The following is a 23,261-nucleotide window of genomic DNA, read 5'->3' on the forward strand; positions in this document are numbered from 1 at the left end:
GAAGAGGAAAGAAATTCTGCAGTGTGACTTCAGAGAACTTGGAAGAAGGCTGAAAAGCAGGACCTCCAGGGTGGTTATCTCCAGTTTGCTTCCAGTTCCTCGTGCTGGAGGGCAGGAACAGGGAGATAGGGAATCTGAATGTGTGGCTGAGGAGCTGGTGTAGGAAGCAGGGATTTAGATTCTTAGACCACTGGGATCTGTTTTGGGGTAAGGATGAATTGTACAAAAGGGACGGGTTGTACCTTAACAGGTGGGGAACCAGCATTCTGGCAGGCAGGTTTGCCACTGCTACACGGGTGTGTTTAAACTAATAAGTGCGGGGGGTGGGGGGACGAACTGGAAATATAAGGATGGAGTTAAAGGGAAAGAGAGAACAAGAAAAGTTAAGAAAGCCAACAGAATTGACGAGGCAGTAAGCTCAGAAAGGGATCAGAGAGTATAGCCAAGTGCAATAGGGATCGATGTGAAAGGTGAAGGGAGTAATGGATTAAAAGTATTGTATCTGAATGCACAAAGTATAAGAAATAAAGTGGATGAGCTTGAGGCTCAGTTGGAAATTGGCAAGTATGATGTTGTAGGAATAACAGAGACATGACTGCAAGAGGACCAGGGCTGGGAAATGAATATTCAAGGGTATACGTCCTATTGACAGGATAGACAGGTGGGCAGAGGGGGTGGGGTGGCTCTGTTGGTGAGGAATTAAATTCAGCCCCTTGCGAGGGGTGACATAGAATCAGGAGATGTAGAGTCAGGATGGATAGAACTGAGAAATTGTAAGGACAGAAAGACCCTAATGGGAGTTATCTACAGGCCCCCAAACAGTAGCCTGGATATAGGGTGCAAGTTGAATCAAGAGTTAAAATTGGCATGTCGCAAAGCTAACGTTATGGTTGTTATGGCGGATTTCAACATGCAGGTAGACTGGGAAAATCTGGTTGGTACTGGACCCTAAGAAAGGGAGTTTGTGGAGTGCCTCTGAGATGGATTCTTAGAACAGCTTGTACTGGAGCCTACCAGGGAGAAGGCAATTCTGGATCTAGTGTTGTGTAATGAACCAGATTTGATCAGGGAACTCAAGGTACAGGAGCCATTAGGAGGTAGTGACCATAATATGATAAGTTTTAATCTACAATTTGAGAGGGAGAAGGGAAAATTGGAAGTGTCAGTATTACAGTTGAACAAAGGGGACTATGGAGCCACGAGGGAGGAACTGGCCAAAGTTGATTGGAAGGATACCCTAGCAGGGATGACAGTGGAACAACAATGGCAGGTATTTCTGGGAATAATGCAGAAGGTGCAGGATCAGTTCATTCCAAAAGGAAGAAAGATTCTAAGGGGAGTAGGGGGCGACTGTGGCTAACAAGGGAAGTCAAGGACACTATAAAAATAGAAGAGAAGTATAACATAGCAAAGCTGAGTGGGAAACCAGCAGATTGGGAAACTTTTAAAGAGCAACAGAAGATAACTAAAAAGGGAATACGGGGAGAAAAGATGAGGTATGAAAGTAAGCTAGCCAAAAATATAAAGGAGGAAGGTAAAAACTTCTTTAGGTATGTGAAGAGGAAAAAATTAGTTAAGACCAAAGTTGAGCCCTTGAAGACAGAAACGGGTGAATTTATTATGGGGAACAAGGAATTGACAGATGAGTTGAACAGGTACTTTGGATCTGTCTTCACTAGGGAAGACACAAACAATCTCCCAGATGTAATAGTGGCCAGAGGACCTAGGGTAATGGAGGAACTGAAGGAAATTAATATTAGGCAGAAAATGGTATTGGGTAGACTGATGGGACTCAAGGCTGATAAATCCCCAAGGCCTGATGGTCTGCATCCCAGGGTACTTAAGGAGGTGGATCTAGAAATCATGGACTCATTGGTAATCATTTTCCAATGTTCTATAGGTTCAGGATCAGTTCCTGAGGATTGGAGGGTAGCTAATGTTATCCCACTTTTTAAGAAAGGAGGGAGAGGAAAAACAGGTAATTATACAAGGGAGAGTCAGTGGATATAGTATACCTGGACTTTCAGAAAGCCTTTGATAAGATCCCACATAGAAGATTAGTGGGCAAAATTAGAGCACATGGTATTGGGGGTAGGGTACTAACATGGATTAAAACTGGTTGGCAGACAGAAAACAAAGAGTAGGGATTAACGAGTCTGTTTCAGAATGGCAGGCAGTGACTAGTGGGGTACATCTGCAAGGTTTGGTGCTGGGACCGCAGCTATTTACAATATACATTAATGATTTAGATGAAGGGATTAAAAGTAACATTAATAAATTTGCAGATGACACAAAGCTGGGTGGCAGTGTGAAATGTCAGGAGGATGTTATGAGAATGCAGAGTGACTTGGACAGGTTGGGTGAGTGGGCAGATGCATGACAGATGCAGTTTAATGTGGATAAATGTGAAGTTATCCATTTTGGTGGCATGAACAAGAAGGCAGATTACTATCTGAATGGTGTCAAGTTAGGAAAAGGGGCAGTACAACGAGATCTACATGTCCTTGTTCATCAGTCACTGAAAGCAAGCATGCAGGTACAGCAGGCAGTGAAGAAAGCTCATGGGATGTTGGCCTTCATAACAAGGGGAGTTGAGTATAGGAGCAAAGAGGTCCTTCTGCAGTTGTACAGGTCCCTGGTGAGACTGCACCTGGAGTATTGTGTTCAGTTTTGCAGGACTTTGCAAGTTTTGCAAATTTGAGGAAGGACTTTCTTGCGAGTGCAGCATAGGTTCACGAGGTTAATTCCTGGGATGGCGGGACTGTCACATGTTGAAAGATTGGAGTGACTGGGCTTGTATACACTGCAATTTAGAAGGATGAGAGGGGATCTGATTGAAATATATAAGATTATTAAGGAATTGGACACGCTAGAGACAGGAAACATGTTCTCGATGTTGGAGGAATCCAGAACCAGAGGCCACAGTTTAAGAATAAGGGGTAAGCCATTTAGAAAGGAGTTGAGGAAAAACTTTTTCACCCAGAGAGTTGTGGATCTGTGGAATGCTCTGTCCCAGAAGGCAGTGGAGGCCAGTTCTTTGGATGCTTTCAACAAAGAGTTAGATAGAGCTCTTAAAGATTGCGGAGACAAGGGATATGGGGAGAAGGCAGGAACGGGATACTGATTGTGGATGATCAGGCATGATCACAGTGAATAGCGGTGCTGGTTCAAAGGGCTGAATGGCCTACTCCTGCATCTATTGTCTATTGTAACAGATGTACAGTATTTTATAATATGTTTACAATGCAGTACACTGACTAAACCAAAGTAGAACAAATTTGCATCCTTTCCTTGTTAATATGGAAAAGCGTACGAGCAAATTGCTGTCTTCAGTAGTAAAATGGATTATTCTAATATATCGAGGATTTGCTAAGAAACATTGAGTTTAACAATAAGTTTAATTTGTGTATACCTAATTGCTAAGTAGGCATTATATTGTGAACCCAATATCAAAGACTCATAATGATTTAATTTACATTCAGAAATGAGGAATTTGTGGTCAACTCTATCATGCAGGAGTGGCGGATGTTCTTTAATAGGAGACATCTGGTGATGCTTATTGCTTGGCTCCGTCATATAGAAGCATTGGACAAGATTAACAGAAAGAAATGAAACAATAATACCACTGTTACTGGCAGAATCACAGATGGTGATGAAGAGGCGTAGAGCAGTTAGATTAGATGGTTGAGTGATGCTGGAACAACATTAGCAAGTTCAAGGAATTGATTGTGGATTTCAGGAAAGGGAAATTTGGAGAGCAGCAGTGAAAGGGTGAGCAGGTTCACGTTCCTGACCATCAACATCTCTGTGGGTCTATCTCGGACCCAACACATCAATGCAATCACAAATAAGGCATGCCAGCAGTTCTATTTCACTTTGAGTTTGTAGCTTTGATGTGCCACCAAAGACACATACAAATTTCTACAGATGTACAGTGGACAGCATTCTGACTGGTTGCATCACGGCCTGGAATGGAGACTCCAATGTCTGGGATCACAAGACGCTGCAGGGAGATGTAAATTCAGCTGGTTCCATCATGGGCACAACCCTCCCTACCTCAAGAACATCTTCAAGAGGCCAAGCCTCAAGTAGACGGCATCCATCCTTCAAGACCGTCACCATATGGGACATGCTCTTGATGTGTTACTACCATCAGGGAGGAGGTATAGGAACCTGAAGGTCCACACTCAGTGTTTCAAAAACAGCTTCTTCCCCTCTGTCGTCAAAGTTCTGATTGGTCCATGACAATACTTGTTTATCCATCTTTTGCACTACTTATTTATTTTTGTAACATTTAATGTCTTGTACTGCACTGCTGCTGCAAAACAACAAGTTTCACAACGTTTGCCAGTGAACATAAACCTGATTCCGATTTAGAACAAGATTTCCTAAAGTATTTCCTGTCTTTGTAAGATGATGTCTAACAACACTAGATTAAGGTCAGTGCAACAGGTACTGGCATTTTTTCATAGAGTTTGGGGAAAATCAGACAGTTGCTTAATGTGGGCAAAATACAAATGGACAGACCAGATAATTAAGAGCATTTACACTGGATTTCAAAATATGAAGCCTGTTATTTCAGAATCTAGAAGTCAAAATATGCACTAGTTTTACTCATTGTTTCAAACCAAACCATTGATATATTAGAATAATCCACTTAATAGCATCACTTAGTAAAACTATGGAAACTGTTCAGTATATCTCCGATAGAGTGCGTTGCTACCCCTGTCTGCCTGGACATGGCAGCTTACCTTCATTAAATCTTTCCACCTAGACACCTAGGCAGCGGAAAGATAGGAAACTGTCCAATGCAGGTTTGATCTGTTGGATCCTGCATTATAAAAAGGTTTCTTTTTGCATTGCAAAGTACAGGAAAATGTATTTTCTGCCTTGACCTATTTTTTTCATTCAAATATATTGATTCATTAGGGTTTGATTCTGTATAAAAGGTGAACATGATATTTTTTACATTGCCAAAAGTAAAATTCACAAAGCTCTGATGGCAAAAATTAAAGTTCTATCCTTGAAAAGGACAGTCTCAAATTGACTTCAATTGGTTTAACCAATGCCATCACAGTACTGATTGGCTTTAATGACCATGGAATAGAGAACAAGATCTACGTTAAGGGTTCCATTTTTTGAGTAAAGACCATGTATAGCAATTTAAAGGTATGGATAGATGCTCACGAAGGCAGAATTGGACGCAGATGTGACGTCTCTTATAACTTGCTGGCACTAACATATTCAAGGTGAGTATGTGAATGGTATTCACTTACACAATGCTCTGGATATTTATGTAAACAGACTTTTGCCACCTATTAAGTAAAATAAAAATAGATTTATTATCGAAGTACACATATGTTACCATATATTACCTTGAAATTCATTGCTGCAGTTACAAGAAAATAAAGAATTCTGATAGAATTCATGAGAAATTATGCATAAACCAACTAAACCTAGTAAAGCAGATTATACTAGAAGTGATACACTGCTACTAAATTTCTCCCCATTCCATGTGAGCCAGTTTATTCAGCAAATACCTTTTGTAATTGTATTTATTTCTCTGCAAATATAATAATCAAGATGTTACAACTAATACCCAAAAAAGAGCATTACTTATTGAACTACAAATTTTACATGTTACACCATTAAGAGCTTTGTTATGTTGTTTTGTTACCATTTTCTATGTAGGTGGCAATGACATTATAACTCATTGTATTAAACTAATGGTGAAACCACAAAAGTCATTTCAATGCAAGAGTTTCTCAACAGGGGTACAAGGACAGATGGTGATTTAAAAAAAACCTCTCCGTGACAGGTTTCAATAAGTACACTTAATGTAAGAGAAATGTAAACAATATACACCCTGAAATTCTTTTTCATCCGCAGAAAGAGGAGTGCCCCAAAGAATGAATGACAGTTAAATGTGAAAACCCCAAAGCCCCCCCCACCGCATCAACCCCTCCCATGCACAAACAGCCCCAATGCAACAATCCCCCCATCCCCCACCAGCTTAAAAAACACTCAAGCATGCAGGTTTCATTTCTGTTGTAACTTTACCATTTAACATTGTCAATAAGTTTTCATGTTGTAAATAGCATTAATTAAAATCAATTTACAACCTTTATTAAATTAAAACTACTGAGCCTACCTTTAGCAAAATTAAATCACATTTTGGCTTAAGCCAGTTATCTAACAGTAATTTATTATGTTTGCCTTACGAGTTTTTAACATTTATGAAAGAGAAGGAAAGAGATTAATTTCAAGAAAAGTAAGCTAAACTTAACTACCTGTTGTTATTAAGAAAGCTGGCTAAAAATTCATTCTCTACTCAAAAGAGCACTGACAATTATTTTATATCTACAACTTACTGATCATGCTCATGTACAGTGAGCTGTAGTTATAATAATTTTTACATAGGGCTTTCCTGAGACCTGAAAATTATTTCAAGGATTCCTTCAGGGCAAAAAGGTTGTGAAAGGCTATTTTAATGTAGCCCTGGTAGGAAATATACATGTTAAGTTGAACCTTATTTCAATGCCCTTAAACTTAGTTTCTGTTGAAGTTTAACAAGAATTCACTCAAAAACAGGCAGTAGTGAAACTAAATATCAGAGGAAATAGATCTAGTCAATTTTAATAGTTTGCCTACTCATTTCTTAACAAATGGTTAGTGTCAGAACCATCCATTTAGAGCCCAGCTTATGATTCACCACTTGGCCAAGCTAGTGGAAGTTAGAATCACCAACTGACCTGCAGTCAAGACAGCTATTGATAGTTAAAGTAGTCATAATGGATAACTGTAATTGATGAAGCAAAAATACAGTTCTATCTTTAAGAAAATTATGAATGATCACAGTTTATGAAGCTACCTTGCAAGATCTTTTGGGTACAGTGACATCCCATGTGCAAAAGAAGCAAAAATGTGTGCATGTTCATAAGCTTGTGTGTGAAGGCAGGGGTCTCCTGAGATTTTGAATTTCTTTTAATAGATTTGATAGTTGGAATAGTGCCTTTGCCCGCTGCTGGTTGATTTTCATTGCAATTGACGGATGCAGCCAGGAGTTGTTCACTGAGCTGTAACAGGAATACATCCAATTAACAAGCCAAATGGAAATAGACTGGGTAGTTTGAGAAAGGCTTTACACAAGGGGAATGGGATTAAGCAAAGAGCAGGGAGACTTAAGTGGATCCAAGTTCTATATAATAAATTAGTTGTTTTTTTTAGAAAATGAAGGTAGTCTCATTGATTTTGTCCGCTTAGAAGTAATGTTTATAATAGGTAGTGATATTTATCAGTAATCATTAGAAATGGGAGATTCACAACTTGATCTTTATATAACTTAAGCTGAGCACTCCAAGCCTGTGGTTTGTCAATTTTATAACCAGAGGCTAAGCTTAGATTCTTTCAAAACTTTAAATTCTGTTTTTCAATATATACTGTGCATGTGTATATGTGGGTGTACATGTATGTACACATGTCTGGACTCTCTGACGGTGGTGCCTGAAAAGAGGATGCTGTCCAAGTTGCATGCCATCTTGGACAATGTCTCCCATCCACTCCATAATGTACTGGTTAGGCACAGGAGTACATTCAGCCACAGACTCATTCCACCGAGATGTAACACTGAATGTCATAGGAAGTCATTCCTGCCTGTGGCCATCAAAATTTACAACTCCTCCCTCGGAGTATCAGACACCATGAGCCAATAGGCTGGTCCTGGTCTTATTTCCACTTGGCATGATTAACTTATTATTATTTAATTATTTATGGTTTTATATTGCTATATTTCTACACTATTCTTGGTTGGTGCGGCTGTAACGAAACCCAATTTCCCTCGGGATCAATAAAGTATGTCTGTCTGTCTGTGTATATAGATGTACATAGTTGCACAAAATTGTAGTCCAATTGAATTTTTGTATATCTCCATTAAATACTCAACAAAATCACTATCAACAGATATCAATGATATTTGGTACAACTTTTTAAAAAATCACAAAATAATTGCACATTCAAAGGTAAGTTTAGGTTTTTAATTGTTTGTCCCAATCTCCACCACTTCCTCTTCTATTTGCCCATGATGTATCCAGACTGTTTGAACATACTTTCCTATTATAAATATTTCCTTATAATTCCTCTGGTCAGTTTAGAGGCCTTCTCAAACACTGAATCTGAAATACAACTCGATAACTATAAATTTCCATTCAATACTGCTTCATTGAATGAATCAATAAGGGCTCGGAACTGGGCATTTAAGTACATGTAAATGCAAGCATTGACCACATATTGTAATTTCACTACAGGGTGATCATGCTTTTTGGAGTTCAGTTGAATAGTTTTGCATTAATTCTGAAGATTAGCTCCTGTCTTTAGGGGAGGTTTCTGGAGGTGATTTGCAGGATTATGGCAAAAATGACTGAGAAGTTTTAGGGCAATGTTGCAGCCTTGTTTATTGCTGGTCTTCACTGAGATTAGTATAATTTTAGAGTTGTTAGTTAGGATCATGGCTTGTCTACTGTCCATTACACAAATGTAAGATGCAGATGAGTTCAAGTGGCATCTGATGAAATTAGTCTAAAAAAAAGTGCTGCTAGTTGAAAGGTCTGATCCTTGAAATTGTGGGCAATCATCTCTCCCGAAGGTGGATATCAGTGATGAAATTCATCATTGCTTTCAATAAGCTAGCAGAACTTATGATTGGTTGAGGAAAAGGGTGCGTGAAAAGCTAGACCCCATGCCAATCAAAATACTAATGATTTGTTGGGCAGCTGTGATCTCTGCCACTCTGTGTACTTCAGAGATCTGGAATACCTCGAGAAGACACCCCACAAAGCTCAAAAGATACTGTGATCCTGTCTCCAAATTCATTGGAAGACTAAACAAGCCAACATCTTTCCTTTCCCAGGGCAACCTCACCAGCATTGAATCTCATGTTCCGGTCAGTTGGCCATGTTAGACCAGTCTTGCCATTCATATGTGTGTGTTGCTTGTCAATCATGTGTCCAACACTAGGTTATTAAACCATTTTTCACTTCTAATCTTTGTCAATGGGAGAGATCTCAAAGATGTGCTTAAAGCTGCCTTGGAAAACATAAATCAAGAGAGTCATGCTGTATGACTGTTCCAAGTGGGGAAAGGAAATTTGGGATAGTATTGAGAATCTCATCAGTGTTGGAAAGATGATAGTGACATAAACCCTCATAGTGTTTATAAAGTGTTTGGATGTCTGCTTTATCTGCTTTAACTAACAACGTATGGAGAAGATTTGGGAAAGAAATGTAAGCTTAATTTCCACCTGGCTGGAGAAAATGTGTTGAAAGCCAACCTCTTGTGCTATAAAACTCTATGATTGATTGCCAGCATTGTATCAGTGTGGTCCACCAGCCTTTTTCAAAATAGATTTTTATGAATTTTAGATTTAATTTGATTCCAGAGACAAAAACATTGTGTGTAAGACTTGCCTTGATTTCATTTACACGCCTTGATTTATTCAAACTGATACTTTTCAAACACAAAGTTTAAAACTACTTTAAAATTGTCTTCAGTCATTGATGCCCTGTCCTCCTGTGTTTTTATTTGTAAACTGTACCCTCCTGATCTATGTATTGTTTCCACTCTGTCAATGCTTCTTTGCTAGTCTCAGGAGCTGAAGTGCAGTTTTATCTCCACGTTTAGTTCTGCAATGTTGAGATCAATGATGAATTGATCATATTGACTGCCTAGCTTTCCAACCTAGACCAGGGATTTAACCTGAGACCTCCTTTTAAGGATTAGCTTTTCAAAGACATTGTGCTTTATTTCACATGAATGGTCCCTAGATTGTGGCTGGTTCATCCCAAACTGAAATTGGTTCGTTTATCCAGTCAGTAATACAAATGGATTTATCAATTCCATTGTAACTGTATGGAGAAGAAGGACTGTAATATTGAAGAATGTACTCAGTGGCTGCTTTATAAGGTACACCTGTACACCAGCTCATTAATGGAAATATCTAATCAGCAAATAATGCGGCGGCAACACCATTCATAAAAAAATGTAGACTTGATTAAGAGGTTCAGGCCAAATAACCGAATGGGGAAGAGATGTGATCTAAGTGACTTTACAGTGGAAGGATTGTTGGTGCCAGACGGCGTGGTTTGAGTGTTTCAGAAACTGCTGATCTCTGGGATTTTCATACCGAAGTCTCTAGAATTTACAGAGAATGGTGCAAAAAACAAAAAAAAAAAACACCTGGTAAGTGGCCATTCTTGTTAATGAGTGGCTTTTTGAATGAGAGCTCAGAGGAGAATGGCCAGACTAGTTCAAGCTCACAGGAAGGCAGCAGTAACTCAAATAATCATGCATTACAACAGCATCTCTGAGCACACAACACATTGGACCTAGGAGTGGATGGGCTTCAGCAGCAGAAAACCATGATTGTGCAGTCAGTGGCACCTTATAGTTACAGGAGGTACCTAATAAAAGGGCCACTGAGTGTATATTCAATTCTTGGAGGCTGTGCCTGGATTGATGCAGGAATCACAGTGTGGAGAAACTTGCTGATATTTGAAAAGAGTTTTGATCTGTATACTCAAGTGACTAATGTCCTAATAGCTGCTAATTTGAGAGTATTTATCGTAAATCAGGAATTGTAAGACTGGAAATGATCTTCAGTGGAAAGTTACTTACTGAAAACAACTGGCAGCCTATTCAGCCTTGTCTGTGCATGGGAAAAATTGACTAATGAGAGATGCAAGTACAATGAATGTGTAGTGAGAGCAAAAATAAACCTGAATGGAGAAGAAAAATCAACCTTCACAAGAGGCTGCTGCCAGAGTCATTTCTTCAGAGTGTTTGGTTGTTAGTATTCCTATTCATATTCTGTGTAGCTCCACAAAGAGAAACATTTGCCCTATGTCTGTTCACTAGACAAACAGCAGTAACGTGCAAGTTGACAGTTTGTAGTATCGCCACCTGCAGTACAGGAGTACAGCATGCAAACTTAAGTGGCTTGGCCATCTTTGTGCAGTAGATACTGCATCGTCAAACACACTTTTACCAGAATTAATCACTGTTTGTTGCAAATAGGACAAAGAATGTGTGTCAAATTCCTTATGAACCTAAAGGCAATACCTGGATGCTGAATAAATATAGGAGTGTCTTCTGTTTCTTCTCCTGGCTGTATTCACCCTTAAAATTTTCTTTACATGTTGGAAGCGTTGAAGTCTCTCTCCATCCACCTCCCGCCATTTGTCTCCTCAACTGCGAAATGTCGTTCCGGCCGTGCAAGTATCTCTGAAACATTTCTCCCCCGCTTCTCCTCCCCTCTCCCTTTAGGAACAGAAACTGGTGGAAGATGCCACTCGCGAGGTGAAGAAAGTCCGCAAAGCGAGGACCAGGCGGCCAGAGTGGGACGTGATGGGACGCGATAAAGAATTCAGAGCTGACCACCGGTTCTCTCCATCACCATACCATGCTGCATCTTCTGAAGGATCTGTGTCACCAGACACCAGGTACAGTTTACCAACGCACAGCAAGGACCCTGTTGTCGTTGGATTTGGTCTAGTAACATTTTACAGCAATTTTCTTAACTCAGTTGACTATCTACACTGTAAGATATGATATATCACAATATAATTGTCTAGTAAATATTTACTATGTTTACTTTCATCAGCAATTTTGTTAACTAGCCAATATTTTCTGAACCTAAGCCATTTATTTGAATTAGAAATAGTGATAATCCTATCTGAATCAGCTCCCATCACTCATAACTCCCAGTGTTAACTTCTCAGTGAGTAATTAATATTTCTTTGACACTGTTATTATTTTTACAAGATTTCCGTAGCTTTTAAACTTAACTAATTATCATTTTGATTAACATACACAAAATGCTGGAGGAACTCTGCGGGTCGGGCAGCATCTATGGAGAAGAATAAACAGTCGATGTTTTGGGTTGAGACTCTAGGTGTGGAAGGGAAGGTGGCAGAAGCCAGAGTAATAAGGGGAGGAGTACAAGCTGGCAGGTGAGGGGGGAGATAGGAGGGTGGGGGAAGGGTGATGAAGTGTGAAGCTGGGAAGTAATGGGAGGAAGAGATAAAGGGCTGAAAAAGAAGGAATCTGATAAGAGAGGAGAGTGGACCTTGGGAGAAAGGGAAGGTGGAGGAGCACCAGAGGGAGGCGACAGATACAGTAGGTGAAGAGAAGAGAAGGCATTAAAAAAGGAGTCTGAATGGGGAATGGAAAAAGGAGGAGGATGATGGGAGGACATTTTCAGAAGTTAGAGAAGTCGATATTCGTGCTCTGATATTGGAGGCTACCCAAATGGATTGTGAGGTGTCACTCCTCCAACCTGAGAGTAGGCTCATGGAGGAGGCCATGGTCCAAAATGTCGGAATAGGAATGGGAAGTGGGATTGAGGTGGGTGGCCACCGGGAAAATCCTGCCTATTGTGGCGGACAAATCAAAAAACCTTTTGAAGTAGAGGTACACTAAATCACTGCACTGACTATAGTCATTTTGAATTGTCACCTCCTCGCAATAGTTCAATAGCTTCATGTAGGCAATGGGGTCACAGGTAAGCTAATAAACTAGAGAGGAATCAGAATCAGCAGCAGGATTGATATCACTGGCGTATGTCGTGAAATTCTCTAATTTTACAGCAGCAGTACAATGACTTCATTGTATGACATGATAAGAGGAAAAAATGAATTACAGTATGTATTTGTCTATTAAATAGTTAAGTTTAAAAAAGTAGTGCAAAACCATCGGAAATAGAGAAGTAGTGAGTGTTCATGAGTTCAATGTCCACTTAGAAATTGGATGGCAGAGGGGACGACGAGTGTGTGCCTTCAGGCGTCTGTACCTCTTTCCCAATAGTGACAATGACAAGAGGACATGTCTTGCTTGATGGGGGTCTTTAATGATGGAGGCTGCCTTCCAAGACAACACTCCTTGAAGATGTCTTGGATACTACGTAATGGATCTGACTAAGTTTACAAGTTTCTGTAATGTACTTCAAACTTGTGCATTAGCCCTGCCCCCTCCCATGCAGAAGATTTACAAAGACAAATTAGTGAAAGGCTTTTTTGTTGGGAAGAATGATTCCTTGCATAAATATAGATGTACACATCCTATAGTTATGTACTGTAGCTCTCAAGTCCTATGATATCTATTTGGTGACAGCAGCAGTTAGAAATTTAAATTGTTTCCCATATAAATACATCTTTGGTAAAAAAAAACTCGTGTTTATCTGGGCAGGTAGAGCTCAGACATATGACATAGGAGTAGAATTTGGCCATTCACCCCATCGAGTCTGCTCCGCCATACCATCATGGCTGATTTATTATCCCTCTCAATTTCATTATCTTGCCTTCTCCCTGTAACCTTTGAGACCCTGTCTAATCAAGAACCCATCAATCTTTGCTTTAAATACATCTGATGACTTGGCCTCCAGAACTGCCAGTGTGAATAAATTCCACAGATTCAGCACCCTCTGGCTAAAGAAATTCCTCCTTGTCTGTGTTTTAAAGGAACATCCTTGTATTCTGAGGCTGTGTCCTCTGGTCGTTGATGTCCACTCTATCTAAGCCTTTCAATATTTGACAGGTTTCAATGAGGTTCCCCCCTCCCCACCCAGTCTTTTAATGGCTCTGGGTGAGTACCGGCTCAGAGCCTTTAAACGCTCCTCATATATTAACCCTTCTAAACCTTCTCCAATGATAGCACATTTTTTCTCAGATATAGGGCCCAAAACTGTTCACAGTACTCGGCGAGTGTGGTCTGACCAATGCCTTATAAAGCCTCAGCATTACATCCTTAACCTTTAAGGTTAGTGGTCTAAGAATTAGGAAGGATTGAGGAATTTTCTTACACAGAGGGTGAAAACATTGAGATGAACATTTCAAATTTATTGCTACAGAAGGCTACAGAGATAGTGCTAGAAAATTGGATTAAGGTGATGAAGAACTTGGCAACTGGCATGAACATGCTTGGCCAAAGAGTCTGTTTCTCTGCTGTATGATACTGTGACTAATACCAGATCTACTATTCTGCATGGTTAATTGGCAAATAATTTGATTTCAAGATCAGTCCCAGAAGATTCAAAGTTGTGCTCAAAGCTTCTCTGAAAGATATACTACTCTGCATCCCAATTATTCCTATGAATCTCTGGCAGAGTGAAAGAGGTGAATTCAGGATAAGACCACAAGACATGGGAGCAGAATTGGGCCATTCAGCCTATTGAGTCTACTTTGCCATTCCATCATGGCTGATTTATTACGTTTCTCAACCCCATCATCCTGCCTTCTCCCTTTAACCTTTGACACTCTGACTAATCAAGAATCTGTCAACCTCCGATTTAAGTATATCCAATGACTTTGCCGCCACAGCTGTCTGTGGCAATAAATTCCACAGATTCAATGCCTACTGTCTAAAGAAATTCCTTTCTATCTCTGTTCTAAATGGACATCCCTCTTTTCTGAGGCTGTGCTCTCTAGTTGTAGACTACACCCCTATAGGAAATATCTTCTCCACACCCAGTCTATTTTGATCTTTCAATCTTCAAAAGGTTTCAATGAAATTCCTCTTCATTCTTCTAAACTCCAGCAAGTACAGATCCAGAGCTATCAAATGCTCCTCATATGTTAACCCTTTCACTTCCTCACATCATCTTGATTTTTTATGCATGGTATTAAAATACTATTTTAAAGAGGGGTTGAAGTCAAGACGTCTATGTTTCAATAACTTGAAATAAATATATATAATTCCTATAATTGAAAATGAGAACAATTGAAAGAGATAGAAAATTAAAATCTGGGATATAAAAGTAATTGGTAGAAACCATCATTTAAATAAACTTAGTATCTGGCTACGTATTTTGCCTTTAACACTACAAGGAACATTAGGCCAATCAGAATGATGAATGGAATTTGGAAAATTATTGATATATCTTGAGATGTAAGGAGATTTCTGCATGACGTTCTTGCTTAACATTTTCCCACTCCCATACTTAATGATTGCCCACAGTAGATTTGTATATTAGGAATTCACTGTGCCTATTTTGATGGATTAAATGGATTAAATTTGCGAAAGGCTCAAAATCAGATCTTTCAACTTTGACAAAGGCAAAATTCGCCCTGAGGTTTTTAGCATTTGTTTAGGGAAAATTGCTTTTGTGTGATGAATGGTTCTCCAGAGACGTGTATGATGAAATGTGGTGCTACACTAATGTTATATCTGCTGGGATAGAACAATCATTGGAGTTCCAAGGAAAGAGAAACAAAATGATCATGATAACATAGCTACAATTGAGTATTGGTGTAAAGCAGAGGATGTCTGCCTAGATGAAGGAACAAAAACTAAAGATGAAGACATTGGTTAGCCGTCAAAACAGTATGAAGGACTGAATAGAATGGCAATAGTTCAACACAATAGGTCTTCACAGATGAAAAATCATCTCCATGATTATTTAACTTTACAGTTGAGGATGATTTCAAAGGTGTCATATGGTATTAGCATTTAAACATAACTCCTAATCATCTGCTATCAAAGTTCATTGGTAGTGGGAGGTTGTGCTGATGTGAACCACCAGTGATGATGCTCATCCCACACTTAATTGGGATACATTGGGACCAGTATGTATTGGCCAAGTAAGCGCTGCCCCAATTAGTTGAAGTTTCATGGTGAACTATCATTTAACTGAGTAATAAATTATGTTTTTTAAAGAAATACAGAACAAATTAGAACACTTCCTATTCTACTGGTCTGTTATATCTGATGTTGACAGGAAACCTGTGCGGGAGTGGAAAAGCTATTGCTACACTAGTGCATTTACACTCTCGCGACAGTCCGGGTCCAGTGGTACAAGTAGTCATCACAACTGAGCCTTCCGTGGTTGCAGTGGATAACCATGACCTCATCGTGCCCTTTGCCCTCCCCGAAACGTTGCTGAACCGCTTGCTGGCTGTTGGATCTCATTGTAGATCTCATTTGCCCAGTCTGCCGGAGCTGTCTTTGCATGCTAGGACAGGCATGTCCCTAATCAGGGTTTAAGACCTGCTGGCTACCCTCCACTGGTTTAGCCCACTATCAGAGTGGTGTACTGGGGTGTGGCTGCTGTCACATGCAACAGTTGAGAGCCGAGTATCTGGTGGGGAATAAAGATAACATTCAAAATGATTGTCGATATCTTCAAATTCTTTGTAGTTTCTAACTTGCTGATGTAGTGAAATCATTTCATTTTCACTTCTGGCTGTTTCTGGCATTTCCAAGCCTGAATGCTTGAAGCTGTTGTGAACAAAACAGTTCTGAATTGTCTTACTGCTTATTCCTTGCCAACTTCCATTGACAAAGATCACTGCTTTTTGAACCCAAACACACACAACTGATGCTATTTAAAAACTGTTTGCACTAAGCATGGCGTAGTGTCTAACAGCCACAGAAGCACATGTGACTGACGATAGTTAGAAACTGTTTGGCAACAGTCCCAGTTAAGCAGCAGAGTGTCCCAAGTAAACAAAGGGAATTCCAGCTATTTTCTCAATTAGCTTTTGTTTTTTGAGAGTTGTCTCAAATAAGTAGCTGTCTCAATTAACCGATAGTCCAATTAACCGGAATGCACTGTATACATATAAAATTTATTGTGATCATAGCTCGGACTATTGAAGATCATTTAAACTGCTCAGTTTGAAACTGGCTATTTCTACTTGTAATTGTAGTGCTCTTAATGCCCCTGGTTCTGGATTCTAACCTTTGAACTTGCGAGTACATAGAGATAGAAATCTCAGCACATTACAGGCCCTTCAGCCCATAATGTTGTGTGGAGCATGGAATCTCCTCTAGAAACTAAACACAATGTGATCAAATCAACACGTACAAAAGCTGGATGAACTCAGCAGGTGGGGCAGCATCCGTTGAAATGAGCAGTCAACATTTCAGTCCTGACGAATGCTGCCCGACCTGCTGAGTTCATCCAGCTTTTGTACATGTTGACTTCTCTAGAAGCGGCCTAGAATTACCCTACTGCATAGCCATCTGTTTTTCTAAGAAGAACAGAATGCGTTGTTAAAGAACTGGGGAAAGAAGTTAAGAAAAGAAGCTCTCTTAATCTTCAGTTATTTTTAAATTATTTAACATTTTCTTGGATTTTTTCTTGACAGGTCTTATGTATCTGATGTTGGAGAACTTTCTTATCCTGCTAGTCCAAATCATCCTGTTCAACAGTCTGCAGTTTCTTATGTACCTGACAATAAGGAGCTGTTAACTGCTGTAACCCAGGCACAGGATCGTGCATACAGATTACCAGCCACAAATATTCGGCAAACCTCACTTACTAGAGCTCAGCAACCACACCTGATACAACCTGCTGAAGCCATCCTGAATGGGCCTAGACCTCAACTTTTAAAAGACTACAGGTAATCAAGACAATACTTACTACTGAAGTATCAGAATGAATATGAGAGTGAATTGTTGAAACTGATGGCGAAGGAATGAGAATCTTGAATTGAACTGAATTGACTTTATTACTTACATCTTTTATATACATGAGTAGTAAAAATCTTTACGCTATGTCTCTGTCTAAACATGCAATTATAGCAATTTATAATAAATAGTATGTACAACAGCACAGTCAATATAACATTGAAATGCAGTTTTGTCAGCATGATTTAAGCAGTCTGATGGCCTGGTGGAAGAAGCTGTCCTGGAGCCTGTTGGTCCTGGCTTTTATGCTGTGGTGCCATTTCCCAGATGGTGGCAGCTGGAACAGTTTGTGGTTGGGGTAACTCAGGTTTCCAATGATCCTTTGGGCCCTTTTTACATACCTGTCTTTGCAAATGTCCTGAATCATGGGAAGTTCACATCTACAGATGTGCTGGGCTCTGCAGAGTCCTGCAATTGAGGGAAGTACAGTTCCCATACCAGGCAGTGATACAGCCAGTCAGGATGCTCTCAGTTGTGCCCCTGTAGAAAATTCTTAGAGTCTTCTGATGCTGAGTTCATATTTTTTCAATGAAAGTGTGTCTCTTTGAATCAGGCCAGTTGCTTTATGCTATTTAGCACGTCTTGTTGTTGAGCTGGTGATGTTAAGATTAGATTCTGTTGCCTAAGAAATGTGTTGCTTGCATTAACAACCAACACAGTCCAAGGATGTACTGGGGGCTGCCGGCAAGTTTTGCTGTACTCCTGGCGACAGCATAGCATGTCCACAACTTACGAGCCCAAACCTGTAACTGGAATGCACACTAGGGAGAATGTACTTGGGTCAGACTGAGAAACCCGATTGACTTATAAATTTGGAAATTCATACAGCTCTTCTTTACGCTATGATTATACATATGTTGTAGCCCGGGGAAAAGTACACACTCGAGACAACAACTACTTTTTCGGGTTTTAATTCCTTTATCTGTTTTAGATGTTTAAGTGCCCGAAGAGGATCTTAAAACAAAACGAATGACTTTATAATCGGGTCCTGCTGTTACAATCTCTGTTTACCCTTCGATCCACACACTTGTGTCTCGACCAATTGCCTATGCAGTATAAAAATACAGAGAAAATCGGACAAAACTAATACAGTACTAATACGGTAGTTGCAATTCCGAAGGAACACAATACAAACAGCATTAGAATCCCCCCAACCCTGTACCTTATACATAGCAGCGAAAAATGTACGCAAATACATCTCATCTAAGAAGTCTACTGCTTTTTAGTACACAGGTGCCGAACCCCCGAACGGGGACTAAACATTCACGTTACGCGGTTACATGCACAATCAGTCATGAGACAATAGAATTAGACGAAAGGTACACTTCGGCACAACTTTTACAAGATATTGCCTGGTAGTTAAATTACAGGAAGACTGACCTACATGGCTGGTGAGGAACTTTGCAAGCCATGCTATCCAGCGCCGAGTTCTTTACTCGTGAAAGTCTAAAGCATCCACATGTAAAACATGTCAAATTACCGATATTCTCAATTCATTAACAAGTAAAAACAAATTCACATGGATATGGTAAATTAATGCTCATCTTTCCTCACCATGCCTAGCATCTCTGGGAGGAACTTGATTCCAACGCCCCACCAGCTTTGACAGCAGAAAACAAAATGGTCTCCCCACTATCCCGCGCATGCGTAATGATGTCACCGTCTCCACTTAAAGGCACAGGCAGCTATTCTAGCATTACTAGGATGAATGCCTGAGTAAACTTTTTAACGATAATGAATAGCATTCGATGGTCACCTGGTTATGCATAGAACATTGGGTGTTCAACATTTTGGATTCTAGATGGCTTCTTTGGTATGAGATAAACATTTATTGAACTTGAAGAATGATGCCTACCATTTTGATACAGGCCAAAATAAATTTCCCAAGTCGAGATGCAAAGAACAGGGTCACTGCAGCCATTATGACCATTGTAAATATTCCCCCTGCCCTGGCTTCCTATTGACAGATACATATTCCTGTTGTTATAAAATGGAAGTCTACTTCAAAATACTTCTGCTCAAAATGGAAAATGAAAAACTCTCTCTCCTTCATCCCACATATGCTCTTTCCCATTCCAGCCATCCCACCTTCCTTCCTCACTCACTCACTTCCTCACTGTTCTGAGCACGGTACTGCTTTTTCTTCTCTGCAGTCTACCAGTTCCATAAAAATGAAGAGTAGAGCATAATTATACCACTTAGGCACTTGTGTGGAGCTGAGCTTCGAGATTCCACTTTGTTAGCTTCTGAGCTGTCCTGTCACTATCATCTACAGTACATTAATCACATAAACTGTCTCTTTTTATATATTCCTCAAACCATATTTTTTTCGCCAAGTTTGTCTCTGAATGCACTTTTGCTGTTTTGTTTCAGTAATCTTTTCTGCTTGCATTCCATTTTTAAGGCAATACTGAATGAAACATCATTTTAAAGTTCAATTCTCTTAAAAATCTTATCTGTGATCTAATGTAGTTCAGGCAGAGCAACCAAACAATCACAGTAAGACAAATGATCTTTTCTTCTGTGGTAAATATATATGGTTCTTCAGGTTTTTTGCAATCCCTTCACTTCAGTGGAAGATAATTGAGTATGATTAAAACTTTTTCCAATTTAGATTGAAAATAATGTAATTTCAAATGTAGTTTTGAATCAGCAGTATTTTGTGCCATGGATACAAAGAAAATGGAAAACTGAAATATTGAAATATCCACTTTCCACTTTCCACTTCCTTCTACTGATTTCTTTAAAATATTGCCTCTCTAACCTGCTGCTTGATACTTAGCTATTAAGTGATTTATTTGAAGGCAGAGTGCAGGGCTAATGTTAGGATTCATACCAGTGTGGAGGATCAGAGGGGTCTTGGCATCCACGTCCATAGATCCCTCGAAACAGCTGTGCAAGTTGATACGGTTGTTAAGAATGTATATGGTGTGATGGCCTTCATTAGTCATGGGTTTGAGTACAGGAGCCGTGAAGTAATGTTTGCAAGTCTATAAAATCCTGGTTAGATCTTACTTGGAATACTCTGTTCTGTTTTGGTCACCTAATTATATGAAGGATATGGAAGCTTTAGAGATAGTGCAGAGGAGATGCTGTCTGGGTTAGAGAGCATCTTGTGAGAATAGACTGACCGAGCTCGGGGTTTTCTCTCTGGAGTGAGGGAGGATGAGCAAAGGAGGAGACTTGATATAGTTGGACAAGATAAGCGGCATAAATTGAGTGGATAGCCAGAGACTTTTTCAGAGATGGTTAATACACAGGAAAATAATGTTAAAGTGCTTGGAGGAAAGTACAAGAGGGATGTCGGAGGTATGTTTTTTTCATATACAAAGAGTGACAGGAATACACTGCCCAGGGTACTGATAGAGGCAGATACATTAAGGGCTTTTAAGAAGGCACAGGGATGATGGAAAACTGGGAGGCTATGTGGGAGGGAAGGATTAAATTGATCTTAGAACACTTTATAAAGTCAGCACAACATCATGGGCTGAAGGTCCTGTGCTGTGTTGTAATGTTGTATGTTCTAGGTATGTGTGAACTAACATTAAGCTCTTTCTTTTTTTAACAGCGCACAACCAGTGCAGTTGGCAGAGTACTACACACCACCTGTCCCTGCTCCTCCACCTCCACCCCCTCCCCTCATCCCTTCAGCCCAAACTGCATTTGACAGCCCAATCTCTGCACCTATCCCACTCGCACTCGGGTCAGCAGTGGCTGCAGGCCGCACATACACCCCTTCACCTCCTCCGCCGGCGCCTCCGTTGTCTTACACCCCACCTCCTCCTGGCCCTCCTGCTGCACCGCCTCCCCCTCCACCTGGGCCGCCCCTGTTGGTCCCATCTCCCTTGCATACTGCCTCGCCGCCATCTGCGACTGAAATAAAGAAAGCCCAAGCAACTCTCATGCCAATCAGCGATGCTCGGAGTGACCTGCTTGCTGCCATTCGAAGAGGTGAGTTGCATTTTGTTAAACTAAACAAAAATTGAGGCAAACTAAATGGCACCTGATCTCTAAAGTATGTTGGAAAAAGTTCCATCAGAGCTTTTTCTGTGCTGATATACCTACTGGTTATCCTAAACCCTATGCAGTTCAAAGTGCTTGAGTCTGGAAAACCTTGAATTAACACAGATTTAAAAGCTAGGTGTTACTGTATGTTGGTAGTTCAGCCTATTTCTAGCATTCACTTTACAAAATGTCCACACAGTCTCTTGGTAACATATACCGAGTATCTTAAAGTGGAATAGTTTCACTGCATGATACATCACCAGCATAACCCTGTTGCAGTGGTGAATACAAGTTTGAATCCCTGTCACTGTGAGTCACTTATTTAAGTTAACTGGAGTAAAGCAGATATCACTTCTTGCACACAAAGGAAAAGCACAGTTCTGGGCCAAGACCATTCATCAGTCCTGAACTGCTGAGTCCCTCCAGCATTTTGGGTGTGTTGCTCTGATTTTTTCAGCATCTTTTGCTTATAACCTGAAGCTTCAACTCCAGAGAAGCCAAATATACCTTCTCTAATGTTGCCTTATAATATAATTCTGGAATCATCTTCATTTGAATCAGATAATGCCAATAAGTTTTCTGAAAACTGCAAACAAGTAAGTTATCAGGACGAACCTTGTAACCGGGGTTTGTGTATTGCAGGAATTCAGCTTCGAAAAGTCCAAGAACAACGAGAGCAAGAAGCCAAAAAGGAACCTGTTGGAAATGATGTGGCGACCATATTATCTCGCAGAATTGCGGTAGAGTACAGTGAGTCTGACGATGACTCAGAACTGGATGAGAATGAATGGTCTGATTAAGATATTTGAGTCGTGTTACTCGGAGTGACCCAGCCTTAGGGTTTTCTGCTTTGTTTTTCAACAGGTGGGGTGCAGGTACATTTACGCACTTTAGGTTAATGTACATCTGTAACCACACCCAAGTAAAGCACACATAAAAATGTAAAATAAATTACATTGTTCATTGGCCTGCCTCTGGTGTAAAATGCCAAATTTTTTTTATAAGCATGGCTTCTGTACATTTTGATGATTTAGAATGTGCTTTTGTGAACACATATGGATTGTATATTTCCAATGACATTCAGAGTATTTAAACAAATGTCTACATCTAATCACTGGCAGAAGTCTGAATTTAGGTACTTTTATTTGTTAAACAATTTCCATTTAATACCAAAAAAATGAAATTACCCCATATTGTGCATACACTAGATTTTGGCTGCCCATATTTGCCTCCTCAGAAAGAAAATTATAAACCCAAAGGAAATTTTACTGTTGTTTTATAGTATAAATGACAAATATTAGAGTTCCTGTTTTATAAATTGATATTACCTTGAACCTGCTGGCATTAATTGATAGTAAAAAAAACAAATGGCTGGAAAAGCTCATCAGGTTGAGCAGCATCTGTGGGGGTGGGGGGAAGGAATTCTCAATTTTTGGATGGAGACCCTGCTTCGGAACTGAGAGCGGAGAGGGAAGGTGGCCAGTATGAAAAGGAAAGCAGAAGGGGTGAAATGGTTGGGGGGGGGGGGGGGCGGACAGGCGATAGGGGGACTGAGGAGAAGGAAAGCGATGATGGGCAGAGGGAGCCACATGTGGGTGGGGAGAATGCAGGAGCTGGGGTACAGAAACAATTGGGTAATCAGAGGAAACAAAGAAACAAAAAGGTGGATGGAGGGGTGGGTGAAAGTGGAGCAAGAGGCTGGGACAGAACGATTACAAGTGTTGGAGTCTGATAAGTGAGGAAATTGATAATGAGAATCATTAGGGGAAAGATTGAGGGGTGGATGGACTCAGATGGGG

The 23,261-nt window shown here is 40.1% G+C and overlaps 1 protein-coding gene across 6 annotated transcripts in view; it reads left to right on the plus strand.

Moving 5' to 3' along the window:
* LOC132398020 (actin-binding protein WASF3-like) overlaps positions 1-22,950 on the plus strand; it is an 81,889-nt gene extending 58,939 nt beyond the window's left edge. For all 6 annotated transcript variants that reach the window (XM_059976918.1, XM_059976920.1, XM_059976921.1 and 3 more), the window contains 4 exons: positions 11,317-11,492; positions 17,136-17,390; positions 21,026-21,408; positions 22,105-22,950. In XM_059976918.1, the coding sequence (XP_059832901.1) occupies positions 11,317-11,492; positions 17,136-17,390; positions 21,026-21,408; positions 22,105-22,262 (972 nt within the window). In that variant the 3' untranslated portion in view covers positions 22,263-22,950. The remainder of the gene's footprint in view (positions 1-11,316; positions 11,493-17,135; positions 17,391-21,025; positions 21,409-22,104) is intronic.
* Positions 22,951-23,261: the final 311 nt, after the last annotated feature.

Source organism: Hypanus sabinus, chromosome 8, assembly GCF_030144855.1.
Source record: "Hypanus sabinus isolate sHypSab1 chromosome 8, sHypSab1.hap1, whole genome shotgun sequence".
NCBI classification, from domain to species: domain Eukaryota; kingdom Metazoa; phylum Chordata; class Chondrichthyes; order Myliobatiformes; family Dasyatidae; genus Hypanus; species Hypanus sabinus.